This window comes from Kwoniella shivajii, chromosome 5, assembly GCF_035658355.1.
Source record: "Kwoniella shivajii chromosome 5, complete sequence".
NCBI lineage: Eukaryota > Fungi > Basidiomycota > Tremellomycetes > Tremellales > Cryptococcaceae > Kwoniella > Kwoniella shivajii.
In genome coordinates this window covers 1,574,758-1,595,494 of record NC_085912.1, presented here as the reverse complement: position 1 = coordinate 1,595,494, position 20,737 = coordinate 1,574,758, and the positions used below count along the sequence as shown (strand labels likewise).

At 41.9% G+C, this 20,737-nt stretch overlaps 9 protein-coding genes across 9 annotated transcripts; 5 read left to right on the top strand and 4 right to left on the bottom strand.

The window, feature by feature from the left end:
- Positions 1–73: 73 nt before the first annotated feature.
- Positions 74–2,834, top strand: IL334_004331 (ribosome biogenesis protein ERB1; the record flags this gene model as incomplete). The annotated part of the gene is made up of 4 exons (XM_062936049.1): positions 74–727; positions 800–2,111; positions 2,187–2,499; positions 2,570–2,834. 4 exons carry the CDS (start codon positions 74–76, stop codon positions 2,832–2,834), a joined length of 2,544 nt encoding a protein of 847 aa, XP_062792100.1.
- A 254-nt stretch (positions 2,835–3,088) lies between these two features.
- IL334_004330 (uncharacterized protein) lies at positions 3,089–4,952 on the bottom strand (the record flags this gene model as incomplete). Its single annotated transcript, XM_062936048.1, has 10 exons — positions 3,089–3,577; positions 3,666–3,728; positions 3,793–3,846; positions 3,921–3,940; positions 3,995–4,029; positions 4,105–4,186; positions 4,278–4,323; positions 4,415–4,629; positions 4,730–4,838; positions 4,917–4,952. 10 exons carry the CDS (start codon positions 4,950–4,952, stop codon positions 3,089–3,091), a joined length of 1,149 nt encoding a protein of 382 aa, XP_062792099.1.
- Positions 4,953–5,329: 377 nt separating this feature from the next.
- On the top strand, positions 5,330–6,582 carry IL334_004329 (uncharacterized protein; the record flags this gene model as incomplete). The annotated part of the gene is made up of 5 exons (XM_062936047.1): positions 5,330–5,356; positions 5,419–5,474; positions 5,554–5,584; positions 5,653–5,763; positions 5,872–6,582. The coding sequence occupies 5 exons, from the start codon at positions 5,330–5,332 to the stop codon at positions 6,580–6,582; spliced, it is 936 nt and encodes a 311-aa protein (XP_062792098.1).
- Positions 6,583–6,967: 385 nt separating this feature from the next.
- On the bottom strand, positions 6,968–9,223 carry IL334_004328 (uncharacterized protein; the record flags this gene model as incomplete). The annotated part of the gene is made up of 3 exons (XM_062936046.1): positions 6,968–8,087; positions 8,151–8,707; positions 8,777–9,223. The coding sequence occupies 3 exons, from the start codon at positions 9,221–9,223 to the stop codon at positions 6,968–6,970; spliced, it is 2,124 nt and encodes a 707-aa protein (XP_062792097.1).
- A 468-nt stretch (positions 9,224–9,691) lies between these two features.
- IL334_004327 (uncharacterized protein) lies at positions 9,692–12,319 on the top strand (the record flags this gene model as incomplete). The annotated part of the gene is made up of 8 exons (XM_062936045.1): positions 9,692–9,756; positions 9,826–9,988; positions 10,044–10,295; positions 10,445–10,594; positions 10,661–10,810; positions 10,884–11,272; positions 11,354–11,471; positions 11,537–12,319. The coding sequence occupies 8 exons, from the start codon at positions 9,692–9,694 to the stop codon at positions 12,317–12,319; spliced, it is 2,070 nt and encodes a 689-aa protein (XP_062792096.1).
- Positions 12,320–12,609: 290 nt separating this feature from the next.
- IL334_004326 (uncharacterized protein) lies at positions 12,610–14,194 on the top strand (the record flags this gene model as incomplete). The annotated part of the gene is made up of 11 exons (XM_062936044.1): positions 12,610–12,629; positions 12,703–12,759; positions 12,824–12,837; positions 12,908–12,926; positions 12,991–13,035; positions 13,115–13,167; positions 13,249–13,313; positions 13,427–13,766; positions 13,908–13,940; positions 14,008–14,093; positions 14,174–14,194. 11 exons carry the CDS (start codon positions 12,610–12,612, stop codon positions 14,192–14,194), a joined length of 753 nt encoding a protein of 250 aa, XP_062792095.1.
- A 336-nt stretch (positions 14,195–14,530) lies between these two features.
- On the bottom strand, positions 14,531–17,363 carry IL334_004325 (uncharacterized protein; the record flags this gene model as incomplete). The annotated part of the gene is made up of 13 exons (XM_062936043.1): positions 14,531–14,632; positions 14,713–14,800; positions 14,867–14,923; positions 15,017–15,492; positions 15,557–15,643; positions 15,716–15,739; positions 15,802–15,861; positions 15,991–16,181; positions 16,264–16,403; positions 16,500–16,557; positions 16,637–16,668; positions 16,791–16,897; positions 17,019–17,363. 13 exons carry the CDS (start codon positions 17,361–17,363, stop codon positions 14,531–14,533), a joined length of 1,767 nt encoding a protein of 588 aa, XP_062792094.1.
- A 505-nt stretch (positions 17,364–17,868) lies between these two features.
- IL334_004324 (uncharacterized protein) lies at positions 17,869–18,842 on the bottom strand (the record flags this gene model as incomplete). The annotated part of the gene is made up of 6 exons (XM_062936042.1): positions 17,869–17,932; positions 18,072–18,167; positions 18,223–18,253; positions 18,312–18,421; positions 18,501–18,590; positions 18,805–18,842. 6 exons carry the CDS (start codon positions 18,840–18,842, stop codon positions 17,869–17,871), a joined length of 429 nt encoding a protein of 142 aa, XP_062792093.1.
- A 487-nt stretch (positions 18,843–19,329) lies between these two features.
- Positions 19,330–20,729, top strand: IL334_004323 (uncharacterized protein; the record flags this gene model as incomplete). Its single annotated transcript, XM_062936041.1, has 4 exons — positions 19,330–19,369; positions 19,435–19,485; positions 19,546–19,698; positions 19,897–20,729. 4 exons carry the CDS (start codon positions 19,330–19,332, stop codon positions 20,727–20,729), a joined length of 1,077 nt encoding a protein of 358 aa, XP_062792092.1.
- Between the last annotated feature and the right edge of the window lie 8 nt (positions 20,730–20,737).

The window sequence follows — 20,737 nt, the reverse complement described above, 5'->3', positions numbered from 1 at the left end:
TATCTCATTCACGTATCATATAGGTTCAAAACAGCTTGTTGAGACCTATCATCAAGCTATACTAGTGATAGCAATGGCACCTCGTAATGCTGCTGCCAGTAGCTCAAGAGTGTCTTCTACGAATGGTACAGCCGGTCCATCAAGGATACCCCCTTCTTCTTTAGCTAAGAGCAAGAAAAGAGTAGTTGAAGAAATCTCTCAAGATCAAGAAGATGATTTCGGTAGTGTTGGAAGTGGTCTGGATATGAGTGAGGACGAAGACGTCGATGAAGATGCTGAAGAGGAAGATGAGGATGAAGCTTTCCCGGAATTCGATAGTGAGATTGAAGATAACGCACAATTAGCTCATGAAGATGATGGTGATGATGAATCTGATCAAAACACACAAGACGAAGGAGAAGAACTAGATGATGAAGATTCAGGATCAGAATCAGGATACAATTCATCAGATATCGAAGCTTTATACGAAGATGAAGATGAAGACTCCCCAGCGACATCACCTTCATCGTCCCAAAACAATTTACCATTATCGACAGATGAAAAATTATCAAAATTGATAGCTAAGAATAGTATAAAGCCCGATGAATCCCTCGGAACAGATGCAAAGATCTCAAGAGCGAAAGAAGGTGTAGGTAGATTGGTTCCAAGTAAATTGGTCAAAGGTGGTTATAAAAGAGAATATGATGATTATGAAGCTGGTTATGGAAGTGAAAGTTCAACTGAAGATGTAAGTTGATGTTTCTCCCATCCTTTACACTGATTACAATGTTAACTAATGTGTTGTGGGCTCACCGTCTAGAATCCCAACACAGTTGGAAATATCCCAATGGAATGGTACGATGATCTCCCTCACATCGGTTATAACGTTGAAGGAAGAAAAATATTCCGACCTGCTCAAGGAGATGAATTGGATAAATTCTTATCAAACACTGAAGATCCAGCAGCGTGGACATCAGCAGAAGATAAACTCTTACAACAATCAGTTCAATTAACAGATAAAGAATTAGATATCATTAGAAGATTAGAAAGAGCTGAAAATCCTGATGCCGATTATGATCCTTATCAACCTACTATCGAATGGTTTACAGGTGAAGGTAAAGAGCGAGTTATGCCTTTGAGTGCAGCTCCTGAACCAAAGAGAAGATTCGTTCCTTCCAAATGGGAACACAAGAAGATCATGAAAATCGTCAAAGCTATTAGAGAAGGTAGAATCATCCCTAACAAACCTTCAGCTGCCAAACCTACCGTATATGCCATTTGGTCAGATGCAGATCAAGCCAATGCACCTCACGCAATGTATATGCCTGCTCCTCAACTTCCTCCACCTAAAACAATCGAATCATACAATCCACCCGAAGAATATTTACCAACAGAAGAAGAGAAGAAGGATTGGGAAGAAATGGATAAAGAAGATCGAAAAACCGATTTCTTACCTGAGAAATACAATGCTCTAAGGCTTGTACCAGGTTACAAAAATTTGGTGCAAGAGAAATTCGAGAGATGTTTAGATCTTTATTTAGCACCAAGAACAAGAAAAGTCAAACTTAACATTGATCCTGAAAGTTTAATACCAAAATTGCCTTCACCAAAAGAATTAAAACCATTCCCAATCGCATGTTCTGTTACGTATAGACATCCAGGTGATACGAGAGTAAGAACAATATCAACTTCACCCGATGCCACTTTTGTCGCGTCAGGTTCAGAAGATGGTATTGTCAGAATATGGGATTTAGGTAATGGAAGAGAAGTCTGGAGATGGGATTTAAACTCTGGTCCTATTCAGTATTTAGATTGGTCACCATATAAAGAGGAATCATTACTGGTTGCTCTAGTAGCAGGTAAAATCGTAGTGCTCTCTCCATTAGCTTTGGTAGCTCCTATAGTAGCTGCAAACACTTTGACTCACGTCAACACTGCTTTTGCAACCAGTGCGGCCACAACAAAGATGGGTTCAGGAAAAGAAGTCAAAGGCACAGAATCAATCAAATGGGTCAGACCGAATGAAAGAGAGAGAGAAAGAGGTGTGTTGGTATTTGTGGAAGTCCCAGGTACACCAAAACAAGTTTCTTGGCATAGAAAAGGAGATTATTTCGCTACTGTCGCAAGCGATGGTGAGTGATTTTCGGGTGTTCTCATACATCATATATAAAACGAGATCGAAGCTGATAAAGGTATCCTATATTTAGCTTCAAACAAATCAGTCTTGATCCATCAATTATCAAAACATGCAACTCAGTCACCGTTCAAAAAATTACCTGGACAAGTACAAAGAGTCGCTTTCCATCCTACCAAACCACATTTCTTCGCTGCCACTCAACGTTATATTCGACAATACGATTTAGCAGCTCAAACTTTGGTCAAAACACTTCAATCAGGTGTTAAATGGATCTCATCAATGGATGTACATCCAGGTGGTGATAATTTGATCATAGGAAGTTACGATAAGAAACTAGCTTGGTTTGATATGGATTTGAGTACCAAACCCTACAAGACTCTGAGGTGAGTTTGGAATGTTCTCGCATCTTGTCCAAAAGCAAGTTGCAGGATTAACGCCGTTCTCATTCCACAGATATCACACACGTGCATTGAGATCAGTAGTTTACCATCCAACATTACCTCTGTTCGCTTCTTCCTCGGATGACGGTACCATCCATATATTCCATTGCACGGTGTACACCGATCTGATGCAGAACCCACTTATCGTGCCACTGAAAATCCTGAGAGGACACAATGTCACCGATGGAATTGGAGTGTTGGATCTCAGATGGGTAGCTGGTAAACCTTGGTTAGTCAGTTCAGGTTCAGATGGGGAAGTCAAACTGTGGTGTTCATAGGATTTGGTTTGTGCATATGCATCTGTTTGACAGCTTTTGTAGCTGGTTTCTTCGTTTTTCTGAGGACTAGTCCGCAGCAATATCCAGCATAGAAGAGGAAAACCCTTCCGGACGTCAGATTTGTTTACGACTTTCGTTCTTTCGTTGGCGGAAGAGTCATGCTGGCTTGAATACCAAGAACGGCTATTGATCCAGAACAGACAATATCAACCTGATATGGTGTGCACAATGATCAGTGCATCTGTAATACTAATCTACAACTCTTTCTTGGCTTCTAAAATTTCTTCTTTCGTGACTCTTTGAAAATCATCACTACTTTCACTTTTCTCTTCTTCCTCTTTCTCTCTTTCAGTTTCTCTCTCTCGATCCTGATCGGATATCCTCTTCGAATCTGCATATGACGGTACAAGATCAATCTGATCTCTCAGCCAGTCACCTATAATCTCCCAATAACCAGGTTGTAGACAAGTATCATTATGACCTCCATCCAATTCTTTCCATTTCAACAGACCTCCTCCACGTAAATGACGTAAAGCGATCATTTGACTTGGTTTAACTAGCTCATCGTTCTTTCCCGCTATCATCAAGACGGGAGTAGTGGATGGTATATATGGCATCGTATGATGGGCATCCCAATGCTCGGTCAATAAGATCGGCAAAACGAATTTAGGTAATTGAGGCAAGACTAGTGGGATAAGGGATGGCAGGGAGAGGAAAGTGTTCTCGAGGATTATACCGGATACCTAGATGAGCCATTTCATTCAACTCGGATCGTAATCACAATGTGAATTGAAAGTGGGGCAGAAGATTCCCCGCAATCAGTTCACTTACCAAATCACGGTATCTACTACCTGCATAAAGACATGATGCTCCCCCAAGAGATTGTCCATATAGCTGTCCATGACTATTGATCAGCTAGGGCTTGACAACGAAACGTTCGAAATTTTAGCTGACTTACCACGATCTTCGTTTCCCCTAAGATAGGATGCGATTTCACGAATTCCATAGCCGTCTACAGGAACATAAAGCGTCAGTTGGTAGATGATGCTGATAGACCTCGTTCGTGTTCGTAAAGCTGGCACTTACTTCAATATCTATGCGTATACCTGGTTGTTTCTCTTGTTAGCTGATTACACGCGAATACAACACCAGCTACTCACCATGCTCTGAAGGTCTTCCTTCTGATAAACCGTACCTGAGCGCCGTGTCAGCTTGTGTTTCCCTTTATCCAAGACGACCGTTGAGCTGACGAAGCGCCTAAAGCACTCACCCTCGATATGATAACATGAATATGTTACAGCGAAAATCCACATTCAGCTTCCTCGCCAACGGTACTCTATGACCCATATTACCTATGATTTAACTGATCAGTATTTGTGTTAATATGCAAACATGTTGTCGTCATTTCATCCAAAAGGAGGTTCAGCAACCTGTACGACCTACCTGCATTGGCATGAAATATCACTATCGTAGGTCTACTTTTAGCGTACTAATTCATTGGGATCAGCTTCAAAGTCACCCAGCTGATCTCAATATATGCTATACAGTTTTACTTGCTCTCGTGTGTAGAATTCACTCACATCAATAGCCTTTTCATCACCTAATTCATCCAACCATTTCTCCATTTCTTTTTCACCCAATTCTTCTCTCTCCTTATGGTTCAGATTCCTCAGTTGATCAGTCAAAACTGGATTTCTCCTAGCTGGAATCACATATGCTTTGATCTTCACTTTATCTCTTGTCGATAAGGTTATATCTTCGTATGGCATTCCTAATTCGATAGGCCTTGGTACGACTACGCCACGACATGATATCAGACTATCATTTTCCACTCGTGATTGCCGTAAATGGGGTAATCGAGTATCAAGTCAATGAGACAAAGAAGATATACACACCCTTCCTCGCACCTTCAGGAACATAAGCTGGATAGATCAAGTGTCTTTGAAAGAACCATAATCCCCCTGCTGCGAGTGTGGTCGCGGCCACTGAAGTACCGAATATGTACTGAGAGTACTACTTGTCAGCTTGATTTATTGGAAGATGGGTGCCGTAAAAAGCTGAAATGGATGAACGATAACTCACTTTGGCAATTGTCAAAAATGTGGATGTCGTGATCATCTTGAACCATCTACCTGTTGGCAATCTTCGAAAGATACAATCGTCAGGTGTGAATGAACAATGAATGTATCGTCCCAAATCGTACATTCAACCCATTTATATATACACACACACATTTACTGAGAACAAATCAAAGGATGACGATAAAAGTGCGACACGTGGGGGAAACACGTAATAGGATTGTGGAGACTCCACAAGAGTACCCGAGTAGCGCGTCACTGTTGCATTTTGATTGATACTGAAGGTTTATTGTTTCGCATTCTATCATTCACTGCATAACACATCTTTGCATTCACCTTTACAGCACAACCCAACGACCGGAGAGACACAGGAAGATAACAGCCTCGGTTGAGTAACTTTCTCAACGTAATAACATCATGGCGCCTCCACCAGTAACCATCTATGTGAGCGAAAGTCATCACGCTTCTCATCTTCAGATTTCATGGCTTATTTGATAAGGTGATAGGTGACGAGTCTGACTTCAGCTCCTAAAGTGAGGAAACATACTGATCTGCTTCGAAGGTGAGCTGAACCTTTTTTACCGTCGTAATGAAGCAATCCCCAAACTGTACAGACATATGCTGAATTGGATTATATACAGATCATTGAACGGTCTCGAGATACCCTATGAAGTAGGCTTGATTCAGCTGAACAACTGTTGTTAGCCACTTGTATAGCTGATAGCGAGCACTGATAATAGGAATTCGATCTTGTAATGGACGAAGAAGCCAAAAAGAAATGGCAAAGATCAAAACCTCCAGGAGTCGTAGTTGGTTTACCTGGATATTTGGTAGGAGGTGAATGGGTAGGAGTGAGTGATCACACCCTATCTTACCTCACACATACCTATTTTTCGCATGGGACACCCTATCATCGTTTTTCTTGTTTCACTTGAGGCTGACGAGATGATGTGCAATAGACGATGGAAGAGTTTGAAGATGCAGTGGAAACTCAAACACTCGAATCATTCTTAAAACAAGATATCGATCTATCACGTTCCACCAATACAAACCAAGCTGGTCAAGCAGGAGAGAAAGGAGAGAATCTAGATTCTTCTTTACCAAGTCAGAAATCAATACAAGAAGTCGAGTTAGAGAAATTAATGAGAGAAATGACAGATGACGATTTAGATAAATTAATGGGTGAATTAGGTGTTGAAGAAGATCTAAATATTGGTAAAATCGGTTTGTTATCTAAATCCGAAGTCGATGAGAATCGAACATCTCAAATGCCTAAAGATGATAATAGGATTACTGATGTTAAAGAAACGGATAAAGGTTTATTGCAGAATTTGAAATCTGAATTGTCATTAGATGAAAGAGAAGATAAGTTCCTTGAAAATATCAAACAAGAAGATTCTTTTGTTCAACTTCACAACGAACGTTCAACAGAAACCCCAAACCCCACAGAGAATGAGGATACAGGAGGAGGTACAGCTCAACATGGCCAACAGAAGGAGGACACAAACTCAATCGTGCCTAAAGGAGGTTTAGGCCAAGGTGAAGGTGACAATCTCACAGGTACAAAGGATGAAAGTGAAATTGTAAAGGAACTCAAAAAGGAATTGCTGACTGATCAAAGGGAAGAACACGATATCGATGACATAATTACCAAGAAGAAAATTGATTAATGATTCATTCAAGTTGTGACGGTCTCTGAATTGTATATATACCAAGACTGAAATATGAATTTGTAGACCGCAACGAAATGTTCAGTAGACATAGATTCGTTGTTTGGTATGATAGCAGGTCGATGCAGACAATCTTCGTTGAGTAGGTCTCATACTCGGCCTGATCAGTTGAATCGAGCATTCATCCACAGGCCACCCACATCCAGGAGAATCGACTGGTCGATATGCAATACATGGCAGCATGACAAAAATTGATACATGAGCAGACATACGAGTATATTCACAACATTTAATTTCTATGAATAGCTATTAACATATACAATGATGCTCTATAAATAATCTTGCAGTTGACCGCAGTAAGGTCGGATATTACTGAATCACATGATTACAACATTCTCAGCCTCATACCTTCCCTACCTTCTTCTTCTTCACCTACACCTAATGCTCTTTGAGCTTCTCTTTCTTCCTCCCAATCAATCCCTTCACCTCTTGCTAAGACTCTTAGATAGTATTTCCTAGCACTGACACTCAAGGCTTCGGGTAATTCCAAAGGCCTCTCTGCTGTTTGAGTGGGTCCACCATTCTGTTGTGGAAGATCTGGATCGTGTGCATTCACATCTTGTTGTTCCACTTGAGATTGAGGTTGATTCTCTCCTACTATAACTCTCATATTTCTTTCCCTACTTCTTATTGCTCTTGCTCTTAGGCTCTCCCATTCGGGGACTAGAGTGATAAACCATAGTAGTACTGGTAGTAATAGTTGAGTTTGGATTCTTGACGGTCTTGATCTAGCTGGAGGTCGTAAAGTACTGTTCCCATTTACGTTCGCAGGCGGTAAACGTAATTGTTCTGAATCTGTTGAAAGGTGTATTTGGGAGATTAATGATGCTGCTTGATGACGAGTGAGATGAGGGAAAGCTTGACCTTGAACTGCTCTTTGACCTTGATCTTGAGCAGCAGCAGGAGGAGCTTGTCTTTGATTTTGATTCTGACCTGGTTGAACTTGATTCCCACCTTCATTCGGACCTTGAGCTTCGCCGGTATCTATGTTCTCTCTCTGTGTTCTAGCTCTAACTTCTCCTGTGACTCTTCTGACTTCATTGAGAGCATCGATCATATACCATCCTCCTGCCATACCCACTACCACCCAAAACCTGGAATCGTTCCATTTCATTCCACGCGTAAGCATCCAAATCATCGCGGCAATCTTCACCGCAGACCAGAACAAATGAGGTAATACTGCAACGGGGAAAAAGGGAATTCTGAGTCGAATTGTACCGCGATAAACCACTCGTCCGGGTGGAGTAGGAGTTCCAGTCGTAGTTGTCTGAGTTGGATTTGCTGATGGAGCCAAAGTAGGCGTTGGCGTAGGTAAGAGCGATTGATGATAGATCGGCTCGAGGAGAGGTAAAAGAGTCGTGATTCGTAGATAGATCAATAGATGAGTAAGCTGAGTCGCTGTAAGTTGAGAAATGGAAGGAAGTTGTAATATATGGGTGGTTCCGCTGAGATTGATGTACATGTAAGTTACGTTTTCTTACAGGCCATACACAGAAGAGATCACTCACTCGACTTCCACTTGAACCTTTTCTTCACCTTCAATCATGTTTTTTCCAGTTGCTGTCGACCAAAAACTTCTGATTTGCTTCTCCACTCCATCTCTTTTTACGGTCTCCCAAACTTTTTTCAGATCATCTATTGTATCACCTTCAAAAGCACCTTGCCAATTTTCCCACCCTTCTTCTCTACTTGCTCTTTCAAGTGCGAAAGATTTGACGACTGACGTTATACCTTCTCTAGCTTTATCTTGAGTGATGATAGGTGGAGGAATCATATCTTCCCATTTTAACGTATCCAAGCCTAATAAGCTGAATAAATGATGTCGAGAAGTGAATAAGAGATAATGGATTGTATCCCCCAAAGCCAATGAATTTACTGTGGAAGCAATAGGAAAGGTCGCAGTGGAAGTTGGAGTAGGAGAAGGGAGGAAAGTGGTGGATGGGATAGGTTGAGAAGGTAATGGGAATTCGGTTAAATTAGAAGGCATTATTCCACCTGTAGGCAGAGGTGTGACAGGTATTCTACGAGCTACTAAATGAAACACATAGACATGTTCTGGATCGAACTATAGGAATAAACATGAACCTTTTTTAGTATACTATATATCATGGTAACAGTGCAACAGGTAACTTACCTTCCCAATTACATCAGATAAAGTTTCATGATCTCTTACTATTCTACCATGATAAACTATTCTCATACCGTCTTTTTCCCAGGTACCTGCACCTTCTAATTTTCCATTGATCAGATCATCTTTCAATGATGAGATAGTTTTGGTGGGTAATAATGGCCAGCCTTCCTTTCTTCTTGATCGAGTTCCACCCAAGTCCCCAAAAGGAGTCTGTACACTTATTCTGACCATCCCGGCGCCTAAGCCAGAAAGGTTATTGGTCATGTTATCAGGACTGTCGGCATGGTTATAGGGGGTAAGATGTCGAATGGACGATTCCGCATTATCACCCGTAGGTGTAGCTTGAGGCGGTGGATGATGTCTGAATGTAGATGACAAGGTCGTAGGTGAAGGTGGCGGTAAAGGAGATGTCTCTCCATTGGTATGATGAGAATGAGAGTCGGTCTGCATATTAGCTAAATGATCTGTGATGGGCGAGACCGAAGAGCTCTTTCTAAACTTGAAACCAGTCTGTATGATAGTACTGCCAGAGTAATCAAAAGTCTTTGTTCCTTGCGTTTGCTATGATTGAAGATTGACAGTTGAAATAGAACAACAGAAAGAGTGAGAGACTCAGCACAAAATACAGACGTGGAATGGAGCAACAGCTGAAATAACGCTTTCGGATATCGCCATCGGAGCGATATTGATTATGTAATCAAGGTTAGCCCGTCTCAGCCTCAAATTACCCAATTAGGCAAGCAACGTGTATGACCTCTTCAATCACGTGGCAGATGACATCTAGTGGAAAAACAACAACAACAACAACGCGAATGATTTACAACTTTTAAAGCAAAACAACGTTGAACAACATATAAACATATCATCATTCTTCATACCCTCCCATCTTGGCATCATTTTAAAGCCGATATCACAGTCATGGTAGAAGTACAGTCAGAGATGAGGCATGACCAGCATGTAATCGAGAACGACTCTCAAGTAAAGTGAGTATGGTCTTATTCCTCGACAAGTACTGAGGATCATTATTGACTTGGGATGATCCACTCTTGCAGTCCCGATACCTCCAGCACGTTTCTATCTGAGGAGTTATCAACGATCAATACTCAGTTACTGAATCATGGCTGGGCTAAGAAACCGCTCAATCTCACCTCATTGAGTGAGAAAAACTACAATGAGGTAGTATCTGTTTTATACGATTTATTGGGCTCTAGCGTGGTAAGTCATTTCTTTTGACAGATGATGATATGTGCTGACTTGTGATTACTGCTAGACAAACATAAATACACTTGATTCAATGGCGACTAGACACCGAACGTTACAATACGAGTATGAAAGATTGTCGAAAACAAATAGTAGTTTCAAGAATACAAATATCAAACTACAACAAGAGACAAACGCGTGGAAAGTACGTTGTTTGGAAATTGAAAAGAGATTAAACAATGAAGAGATCAAGACGAAAGAACTGAGAGAAGAAATTGGAAGAGGAAGGAAAGCGATCGAAAGTGTTAGAGTAGCTGCTACTGTGAGTTGTTTTCATTCTCATTTACAATATCCCATTTTGTGCGGAGGCGGGCACGGAGGAAGCTGATCGTCATCAAAATCATGCTTGCATTCGAGAGATACGAGTCTGTCAATATGAGGGACATCATACTGATAATGAGAGTCATATAGCACGAGACTAAGAAAATACAAATGAAACTTGATAAAGCACTTTTACAACTATCGAAACAAAGTGAATCACAAAATCAAAAAACATCTTCATCGTCGTCAGGGTTGATTTTACTCAATCCTATACCTGCAGGAAGGATCCAACCCATTGCAGTGAGCTACTGTGATTACTAGAGATTGAGAGAACAATGTAGCTAACGATGTTCAATTGATCTCCAGTCGACCGCATCGCCTTTGCTTGAACAGACATTGCGTGATCTCACTGATATGAGAGAGAGTCTACAAGAAGAAACCGAAGCGTTCAGACACGTAGTCGTATCTACTGGTAACGCTTTAAGAGAAGCTATCGCAGCTTCTCAAGGAAAAGATGTAAGCAAACATACCTGTAGCTATATGCTTATAAACGTTGACATATAATCTTACTGGATATTTCATTGCACAGGCACCTGCAAGATTGATGCAATCTCAATTCTTCACCTTGAATAACAATTCATTGAAACAATCCCATCAATCACAGACATATACATTTCAATCTTCTTCATCAACCTCACATCCTTCAATTGCTCAAACACGATTGCAATCACTCATATTTGAAATCCGTGAGAAATTAATGGAAAATGCTCCTCCACCCGTGCCCTCGAATGGTATTTACGGTCCTACACCGGAAGAGATTGAAGATAACAAAAGGATTGAGAGGGAACAAGAGAAAATGAAAAGGGATCTGGAAGATAGGGTTAAAGATCTAGAAGTTGAGCTGATTTGCTTGAGGAAAAAAGAGGACGAAGCTAGTAGAGTGTTACAGGAGATGGCTAGAAAGGAATTGGAAGCGGCGTAAGTTTGATGTTTCAGCTTCGTGTTCGGTAGATGCGATGTGACTGTATAATAATATGAACTGACATTGGTCACTACTAGCACGGCCAAAGGGGACATGGAAGGTGTTCTTGCCAAACAATTAGAAATAATGGAGATTGAACGTAAAGCTGTGGTAGATAACCGAGAAAGACTGGACAAGGAAAGGAGGCAATTGGAGGTGAGTTAGCCAGCAGACCATGCCAAATACCCGACAGAAAACAGCTGACGCTAATATGTGATTAGATTGAAAAACAAACTTTTTTGGAGGAGAAAAGGCAATCTGAGCTAGATGCCGTTTTAGCTTTGTTACCGACAACTCCGCTTGACGACCCACAATCGGATCAGGTTGAGATTCACCAGGACATTCGAGATCTTATACCTTCTTCACCTGGACCCTCAACTTGGCATCCCCATTTACCTCATTCTCCATCCCCTCTATCTCCTATGCCACATCATAACGTTAAACCTAGAACACCGAAAAATCATAGTCATACTCATACCGCCAACAGAAGGAAATCGATGAAAACTCCATTGTCCAGATTAGTTTTGGAAAAAGCTGTGAGACAAAAAAGTAAAGAGACTATCTCTGAGCGTGAACGCGAAAAGGGACAATTGAAAGCTAGTTTGAATTCGAGTGTACTAGGCCCAGATAGAGGTAGGAAGACAAATCTGGTCTCCTCTTCGTCATCAATTGGAAGAGTAATGTCACCTTCTAGAAAAGACAAAGAAAGATCGATAGGTCTAGGGTCATTTCCTAAATCCACTGATCAAGGTAGACAAAGCTCCACATCGTCGTCAAAAGCAAGATCAAGCTCGGGTAGTTCAACCTCAACTTCGATAGCGAACCCATCGAAAGGTCCTACACCGAGACTACCATCGACACTGAAACCATCGAATGGAGTCGCAGGATTGAGGACTTCCACCTCGGGAACGACAATGGGATCGACTTCGAGAAAGATGGATCTGAATCAAGCGGGTGGGATAGGTCCAATGGCTGCTAGAAAGTCTAAAGGTGCTTGGAGATGATATTGCCTCATATTTTGTATAGATGTGTTTCTCGTACAGGCTACTTGTGTATCAGACAACTGATAGATTACTATAGTAGTAGAATGCAAATAATTCCTCAATCTTATGTGCCACACTCGGCAATGGCTTACGCACTGACGCACGGACGCACCACCCCCAGTTTACCCGTTGCAAAAGCAAGAGACGCGACTATAAAAGCAAAGTAAAATCAACATCAACCTATTCCAAGTCTTATATCGTTTCATCACTTTGACTCAATAGTACATACCAACCGATACTAGACATTCAAGATGTCAGGCGAAAGAAAAGAGTGAGTATCGTCAGCTCTCAATTTCTACCGTTTCGATCCACGGCAGAACAGATCAGCTGATACTAGCTCGTAGTCAAGCTTCAACTTTTGCTCCTATCCATCCGTTCGAGATGGATCAACCTAAGACATGGTGAGTCAGCTCAATTGCAGTCGCTGAGTGTGCATCAGCTGACCCGTGATTCTCAAATATGTAGGGGAGGTACCATCGGTAAGTGACTGGCATATGGCTGCTTGCATCAAGGTTGGAAGTCGGACTGATCATGTTGGATGATACAAAGGAATGATGCATTGGGATAAGTGAGCTTTATTGATCACACCATTCTTAAAGGTATGAAATATCTCAAGCTGACTACTTTTTCAGTGACAAGATCGTATTCTCCAAGAGATCACTGCTTGAATTCCTCAAGTGAGTATCCCATCTATTCGATCAGGTTCAACTCTTTTCAAACACAGGAATTCCGAATCTCGGTTGATAAGGTCTATAGATCAGCAGATATAACTGTTAATCAGAATTTTTCTGAAATTCAGAAACTTCCCAGTACGTTTCTATTCAGCTTTATTGTACTCTGTATTGTAGAATAGATAGCACAACAAGCTGATATTTGATGACCCATGACAGAATACGCTACTTTTGGTAGATTTAGTCAAGCTGCCACGGATGCTGCAGTAGCTGATCTTGTTGAGGTGAGTAAATCCACAAAGTTACTTCTTTTTCTAGCTGTATCACGATATATAATGCTGATCTTATCTTTATTATGTCATCACTTCACTCCCCTTTCACGACTCAAAATTGTTAGGCTGAAATTGGAGACCCAACTACAGAAGATAGACTCCCTGCTAATCAAACTACCGTTCCTCGACCCACTCGAAAAGTGGTTGATCCTCCAGGAGGCAAACAATCCATCCGATTGTTCGGTGAAGAATACGAAGAAGAAGATGCCCTCTCACTCGCTCCACCAAGAGATGGAGGTGATGGTGTAGATGTCGAAATTGAAAGATTAGAAAGATTGAAGGTTCACGCTGAACCAGTCAGAGATGGTGGAGCACATATTGAAGAGGATGTCAATTCATCTGGTGGGAGTGGAAGAAAATCGAACCCTGCCCCTGGATTTAGACCTACACGAAAAGTAAGAGAGGGTAAGTTGATTTCACATCTATGTTCTGAGTAGCCCTATATCCCTTCGAGAGTCCACGTCTCGAAAACAATGTCTGGTCCGATGTCGAAGCGAGGAGACTCAGGACTTATAACATCGCTTACCCATACATTCTCACTCTTAGGCCCAGGCGGTACTTCTCAAATGGGTGCAGCTCGTAAGTCTCCATGACCTGTATACTCTACTAGTCAGGCAAAGACTGATTTCCCTTCTTGGTCACATAGTATTCGGTGGATTCGAAGATGAAACAGAAGAAGATCGAGCTGCATCTCGTGCACCTCAAGGGGGTAAAAAGCAAAATCCCAAAGATGTATGTGACCCTTTTCTCTCCCTCTTCAGCTGAACTATCACTCTCCAAATCGGATTTCAGCTGAACATACCTGAATATAGGACAACGGCAAGCTTTGGTAACTTGCATTACCATATGTGCTTGCCACTATTTGCCATTTCCTCATATACGTCATACATTGGCGATGTCAAAGTCAGAATAGATTACCCTGCCCTTGCTATTGCAGACAAAACACTTCAAATGCATATACTTTTACTGATAGTAATTTTTCTCGTTTCCGAGCCTTTATCTGATTGAGTGCACCGACGCTAGAAACACTCTATTTCGAACTTCCAATTGTCCCTTTCCCAGATCTTGACAAAATGACTATCGCGATCCATACGCTTTATATCAAAAATCACTGACTAGTCCGATTCCTACTGTTCATCTTCGCCTGCGCACACTATTGGTGCATCAGCTTACTCTTCACCTGTGTAAGAATCAGAATTTTGGATGATAGCATGAATCCACTTTATGATTTGGAGGTAACCTTCAATGGCGAATTTCTCATCAACAGTGTGCTGCATCGAGGTGGAAACGTCAGCTATAACAACTTGCTCCTGCCGATTTGAGAGGAACACTGGAAAAGACAGTGACATACAGCATTGAATCCTGAAGACGCTGAAGATCCCATGAATCTGTAAACGTTCTTGGTGAGGTTGTAATACATTTTACAATCTGTGTTACCGCTGTGAGAGTGAGAGATATTATTATTTTAGTCTGGTTATTTGGGGGTTGGATTCATAGTGACTTACGTGGAGTGGTAAGGGGTCACAATCCTTTCTTCACCATTAGGACCAGGGATAACGGCTCTATGGAAAGGAAGGTGACGATAATATATCAACATCTACTCCATTTCGAATGATATCGCTACAGGAATCACAAAATCAGTGATAGGAACTCACTTGATTGTTCCAGCGAACAGATCCCAAACACCACCTTCTGCAGGAGTTCTAGGTGCAGGTTCCAATGGTAAACCCAATAAATCAATTGAAACGTATTTTCCTCCAAGATCTTCTTTGCTCATATTCTTAAATCCATAAAATTGTAAATCATTCTTAGCTGCAATGGCAGAAGCTAATTTGTTGACATGATCTTGAGTTGATTTGATTGATTCAGTAAAATCAATCCTGAAATTGATTTTGGAAATAACTAATTCAGGTAAAGCATTCACTTTGACACCTCCATTTATAACGTCAACGGCTGTCGTTGTGCCCACCATAGCTTTTCGCGATAACGATTCTTCTGAAAGGGTTTTAGCTAATTTGGGATACGATAAAGGTCCTTCCGTTTTCAATAATTTGGAATATGATTTAGGTAATGAAGGCGAATGCGCTAATGCACATTGAAGTGAAGTCAAGAAAGGCGATGCTGGGGTGAGCTATGCGATAATTGAAGAGTCAGTTCACAGAAGCAATCCTTGTAAGGTGCTGCGGTTTACTAACCTTGGTGGGGAATGGGTTATCTTCCAGAGCAGTCAAGATCTGTGACATGATTCCAATACCACTGTGAACGGGGGGAACAGAAGAGTGCTACAAGTTTAATCCACAAATGTCAGTCCATCTTAGATGCTTTCTGATCTACGGAACCTAGAAGGCACTCACACCACCAGCTGTACCAACGGAAATCTGATAAAACGATGGATCAGCTGAATTTCCTTATCCGCAACGGTTAGTCAGTAAATACTCACAACAATGTCCATATATCCTTTTTCTCCCATACCTGGGATGGCGAATGGAGCGCCGTAGAACTAAGGTTCCCAGCAGATCAGCATGGTCTGGTTTCCTCCATTGAAAGATTGAGATTCGCTCCCTCCGCACTTCCAATATCTTGCTCAATCGATGCGTCTATTTTAGATAGAAGGGAACACCTAACTCACGTCGTCAAGAGTGCCACTACCTTCGTCAATGACCATCAACAAGCCATCTTTACCGTATCTTTCTTCTAGGAAAGGTGCAATATGACCTTGACCACGTCTAGCGAAAACTTCTTCTTCGTCGTTACCATGAGAGAAGATGATAGTTCGTCGAGGATCAAATCCATTCTCGTACAAGTTGGTAATCGCTTCCCCTATGAAGTGGAAACACACAAATCAGCCTTGTAAGTCATCCCGTCTGATAGTAGGGAGTTGACTAGATGAGAGAACACGTACACTGTGCGACGAGCAAAGGTTTGTCATCACTTGCACCTCTACCCCAGATGTATTTGCCATCGTTGTGACCTGAGAAAGGCGGATAGGTCCATCGATCGAAAGTGTCAGATGGCGCAGGGACGACATCGTAATGTGACATTCTACCAATATAAAGTCAGAGTCGACATGCAAGATTAGCTTGTTCCCCCTTTGTATTGGCCAATCAAAAGGAGTTGACATATGGGTGAGCGACTCACAAGAGCAGTGGTTTGAGAGATGGATCAGTTCCCTCAAAAGTAGCTATAATACCAAGAGCTAAAGGAGTAGTCAAATATCAGCAAAGTAAAAGTCAGAATTACAATGGTCGTGTCGGATGTCTCAAGTCTTAACTCACTGTTGATATACTCGATCTTTGCTTTTTCGTGACTACATTGACATGATGTTAGTTGACGATTCTGCTCTGCCTCCCTTTATGACCAGCCAGAAGGGCATCTTGGTTCAAGATGGTCTGTGTATGACATTCCAGAATATCAAAGGCTGAAACTCACGCAAGAGGGAAAGTATCTTTCAACCATTTTTGGAAATCGAAAAAAGGTGCCCATCTGGGGTCTTCATTAGGTTCACCATTATCATCGAAACTCTCAGTTGGGATTTGCTGTATGGCATTGTGCGATACACCGGAGGTTAGCGAAACTTCCAGATGACATATTTAAGTCTCTTGCTAATCCCCATATCCGAAGACGCAGACAAAGGTCAAGAAGAAAAGGTCGACATACGACAGCTTGTGAATAGACATCGATCACTTTCTGCCTCTCTTCATCCGTCAATTCCCAAGTGGAATTTGGATGAAGTGGTTTAGGTTGTTTTGGACATTGAGACCATTTCTTCAGATCATCAGGATTGAATTTATCCTGCCAATCATCGTTTTCGAATTGATCATAATCGAGACTTGTTTCCAAGGGTGATTTGAAAGTACGAAGGGTAGGTCCAAAATTTACTATTGTAGCCAAGAGGAATAAGATACCAAGGAAAATACGAGGTTGTTTAGATATTTTCCTTGTCGATTGCGATTGGGCAGGTACAGGTAATGGAAGTGATGATGGATGAATTTTCTCTGTCATTTTGTAATGTGTCTCTCGAATCCTTTTTGGTGCAGACAACAGAGATGAAAGATGAGTAATATATACAATACTTGATTGACGAAGAACAATGACTCAATGGTGACGAAGAAAGATGTAACATCTATATACTCACCTAATGAGATGTGAGGGAAAAAGACGAAATCAACGGATTTGACCGATAGTCACATTGATCGGCAATCACCGTTTATAGATAACAAACACGGGGAAAATCCAAGAGGAATTACGGATTTATCAATCCCGGATTAACATAAAGTGCTGTATTTGCATTCATTTGTTCAAAGATAAATACGAGGTATATGAGAGAGAAAAGGATATGTATGAATCTACTTTTGTAATCTCTGCTATGAGCCCTTCTGCATTGTTCTTCAGTGAGGGGAAGTACCAATTATATAAGGTCTTTTCATAAGGTAATTACATGCTCTAGAAGATGTCGATATGGGCGGATTCCGTCCAAACGGTGAGATTGTATAGGAACAACTGAAGATTACTCTGTGGGTCCTTGCCAAACAGGTTGAGCTTCAGGGTCGGTATTAGGAGGTTGCATTGTGCTAGAGAACGGCATATCGTCAGATCAGCTAACGGATGTGCCTAAACTCAAGTAAACCATTTCCATGTCACAACACGCATAAGAGAGGAACAAGACGCAAACGCTCTCGTGTAGTCTGGGAAAATACAGAAAATACTCACGAAGGCGGCTCGAATATTTGAACGAAATTTAAGGCTATATACGCCAATCCGACGAATCCTACAACCGTACCGCAAACGTAAAGAATAGTATAGTAGCTGTGATTCAATGTCAGCCATCAATAGGTAATACACAATCCAAAGCAACACTCACTTGAGCATGAGCACACCAAGTAAGAGGTAGACTGAGCCATTGTAGTAATCAGCTATGAAACCGTGTATATCCTGTCAAAGACTACTTACAGACACCTCGACCAACGAAAGAATGCATGAAGCTCGCATATTCGTGAATGAGAGCTTTGTGTTCTTCTGTAGGCGTTCGAATCTCCAGAAAAATGATGATGGCACCGATACTTTGGGAGAACGATTCAGCGGGTAATCTCTCAACTGCACAGCAGAGAGCCATCAGCGTGGTGAAGAGTAAGGACTTACATGACCTCATATATGCCTATAATGATACTTGAAAATGAATGTTTGATGAGCGAGCCAATTCCTCCTGCGATGGCAAATCCTCCTACACCCCTATTAGTCAGAAATTGGTTAGTCCACCTTCAGACACGCAGACTGTGCATAAAGGAGCAGATTTCAATCGTCAATATCATAGACGCTCACATGTTTACAATCCTATACAGAGCAGCAGATGGGTCAGCCCAATACCAATGACTGCCTAAAACGGTTTGTACGGATGACGCTTCGAGTGTCAGACGGTGGTTGATGGGAAACAAACATCACTCACCTAAATAACTCGGCTGGATTCTGCGTAAACCTGTCCATGTCGAGTGAGTCGATGTTCTATCAGAAGTATAGGCGACAAGGAAGAGATGTATGAGAGACGTCAGATTATAGCGAGATGGTAGAGTAGATCACCGACTGATGAGGAATGGAATGTTGCTTTGATGTGTTTCATCGTTATATATTCAACGTGGATTCTATCATCCCGTTGTTGTTCTCGAGAATCACAGCCGAATGCGTCCACGTCATGAATACGTAAAGATATTAAAGTTTAATCCCGAAAGCGGAAGTCGCCGTCTATGGCTGTACACGCCGTGCACACGTGTAAATTCAGCCCCTGGTCAGCGGAGGCTGAGACAAACTCCGCTTTCTGCTGCTCAAGTTTACGTCATCATCGAAATACTGCTAAGTCCACTCGATGCTCTAGTGAGAAAGAGAGGAAAAACAATCGCACAAAATCGTTCATTCTGATCCATCATACCACTGATCTCATACGTTTATCCTCTGAATCGGTTCACATCTTAGCACAATGTCACGGCACAGAGACATCAGAAACCTTGACTTGGATGGTGAGCACTATCTCTCCTTTTGGGGGGCCGAAGGAGACCGATCTGACCTTCCAAACAACTTGCAGAGGAGATGATTGAAGACGAGGAAGAAGAAGGATATTCTAAAGAAGAGCAAGGTGAGCTGTCCTTGTCGTACTCATCGCGGTAGAAGCTCACGTGCCTAATGCCATACTTAGCTCAAATGGCCAGCGCTATGCCAATCGCAAGAAGCGCATTGAAAGACTTCAAACCACCTATATCAGACGATGCGATTGCCGATTCATTATGGCATTATTGGTTTGACGTGGAAAAAGCGGTAGGGTGGCTGAAGCAGGACCATGAGAAAAAAGGTAAGTAGATGGGTTCCTTACCTTCCTGTTTGAATACTTCTTTTGTCTTTTTCCTCCTCTTTGTCCAACTCTTCTTCATTTTCCTTGATGGAGCATCTCAGCCAAAATGATCATATTATTTCAATTCTGGCTATTCTTATTCCTTGCTATCATTGTACTCGATCAAGCGCCAGTCGGCTGAGCTTCGTCGGAAATCAGGCGAAGCTCCTCCTTGCTCCCTACAACCGACACCGAAAGAACAACCGCGTCGTCGACCTAAGAACTTATTACCGCAATCTACATCCTTATCCACCAATTCCCCTCAACCCCCTCTAACCGCCTTGCAACGTCTATCCCTTTCTCGAAAACAAGCATCTTCCTCTCCATCGCCTTCGCAGCCACCAATACCAATAATATCAGCTGGAACAGCTGAGGACGGCACAAAACCAATGTCAAAACTCGCTTTGCTCGCTCAAAAACGAAAAGAAGCGGCTGCTCAAGCAGCCAACACAGCACCCGACACACCTCAAACGCCCTCAAAAGCTACGAGCGCATCTATACCTGCAGATGTTGGGCAAAGATCCACTTCGCAATCTGCTTCAAAACCATTATCCAAGCTTGCCCAAAAAATGGCAGCTGCTAGAGTTGCAAGAGAAGAAGCATCATCAAAGATGGATATCACCCCATCCGATGCAATAACCATGGAAGTCGATCAAACGTCTCCTACAGATATACCCTCTCAGGAAAGTGCCAATGATATTTTCCCCTCTTTCACACCTTCACCCAAAACCAGGAACACCGCGCCTTCGACGTTCTTCTCCATTCTCACATCAACATCATCATTTGACTCAAGTAAAGACGAGACCGGGATTACCAATCTACACGTACCACTTGCGACTGATATATCAGAATTAACTAAACGATTCGAGCAAGCTTTCGCGGAGAGTCCAGATGAAATCGTACTTCGTAAACGACAGGGAAGAGCAGGAACAGCCGATTTAGCTACAGCAGTCAAGAAACAAGCAAAAGGAACGGGACCAAAGCCGAAATAGAAATATAT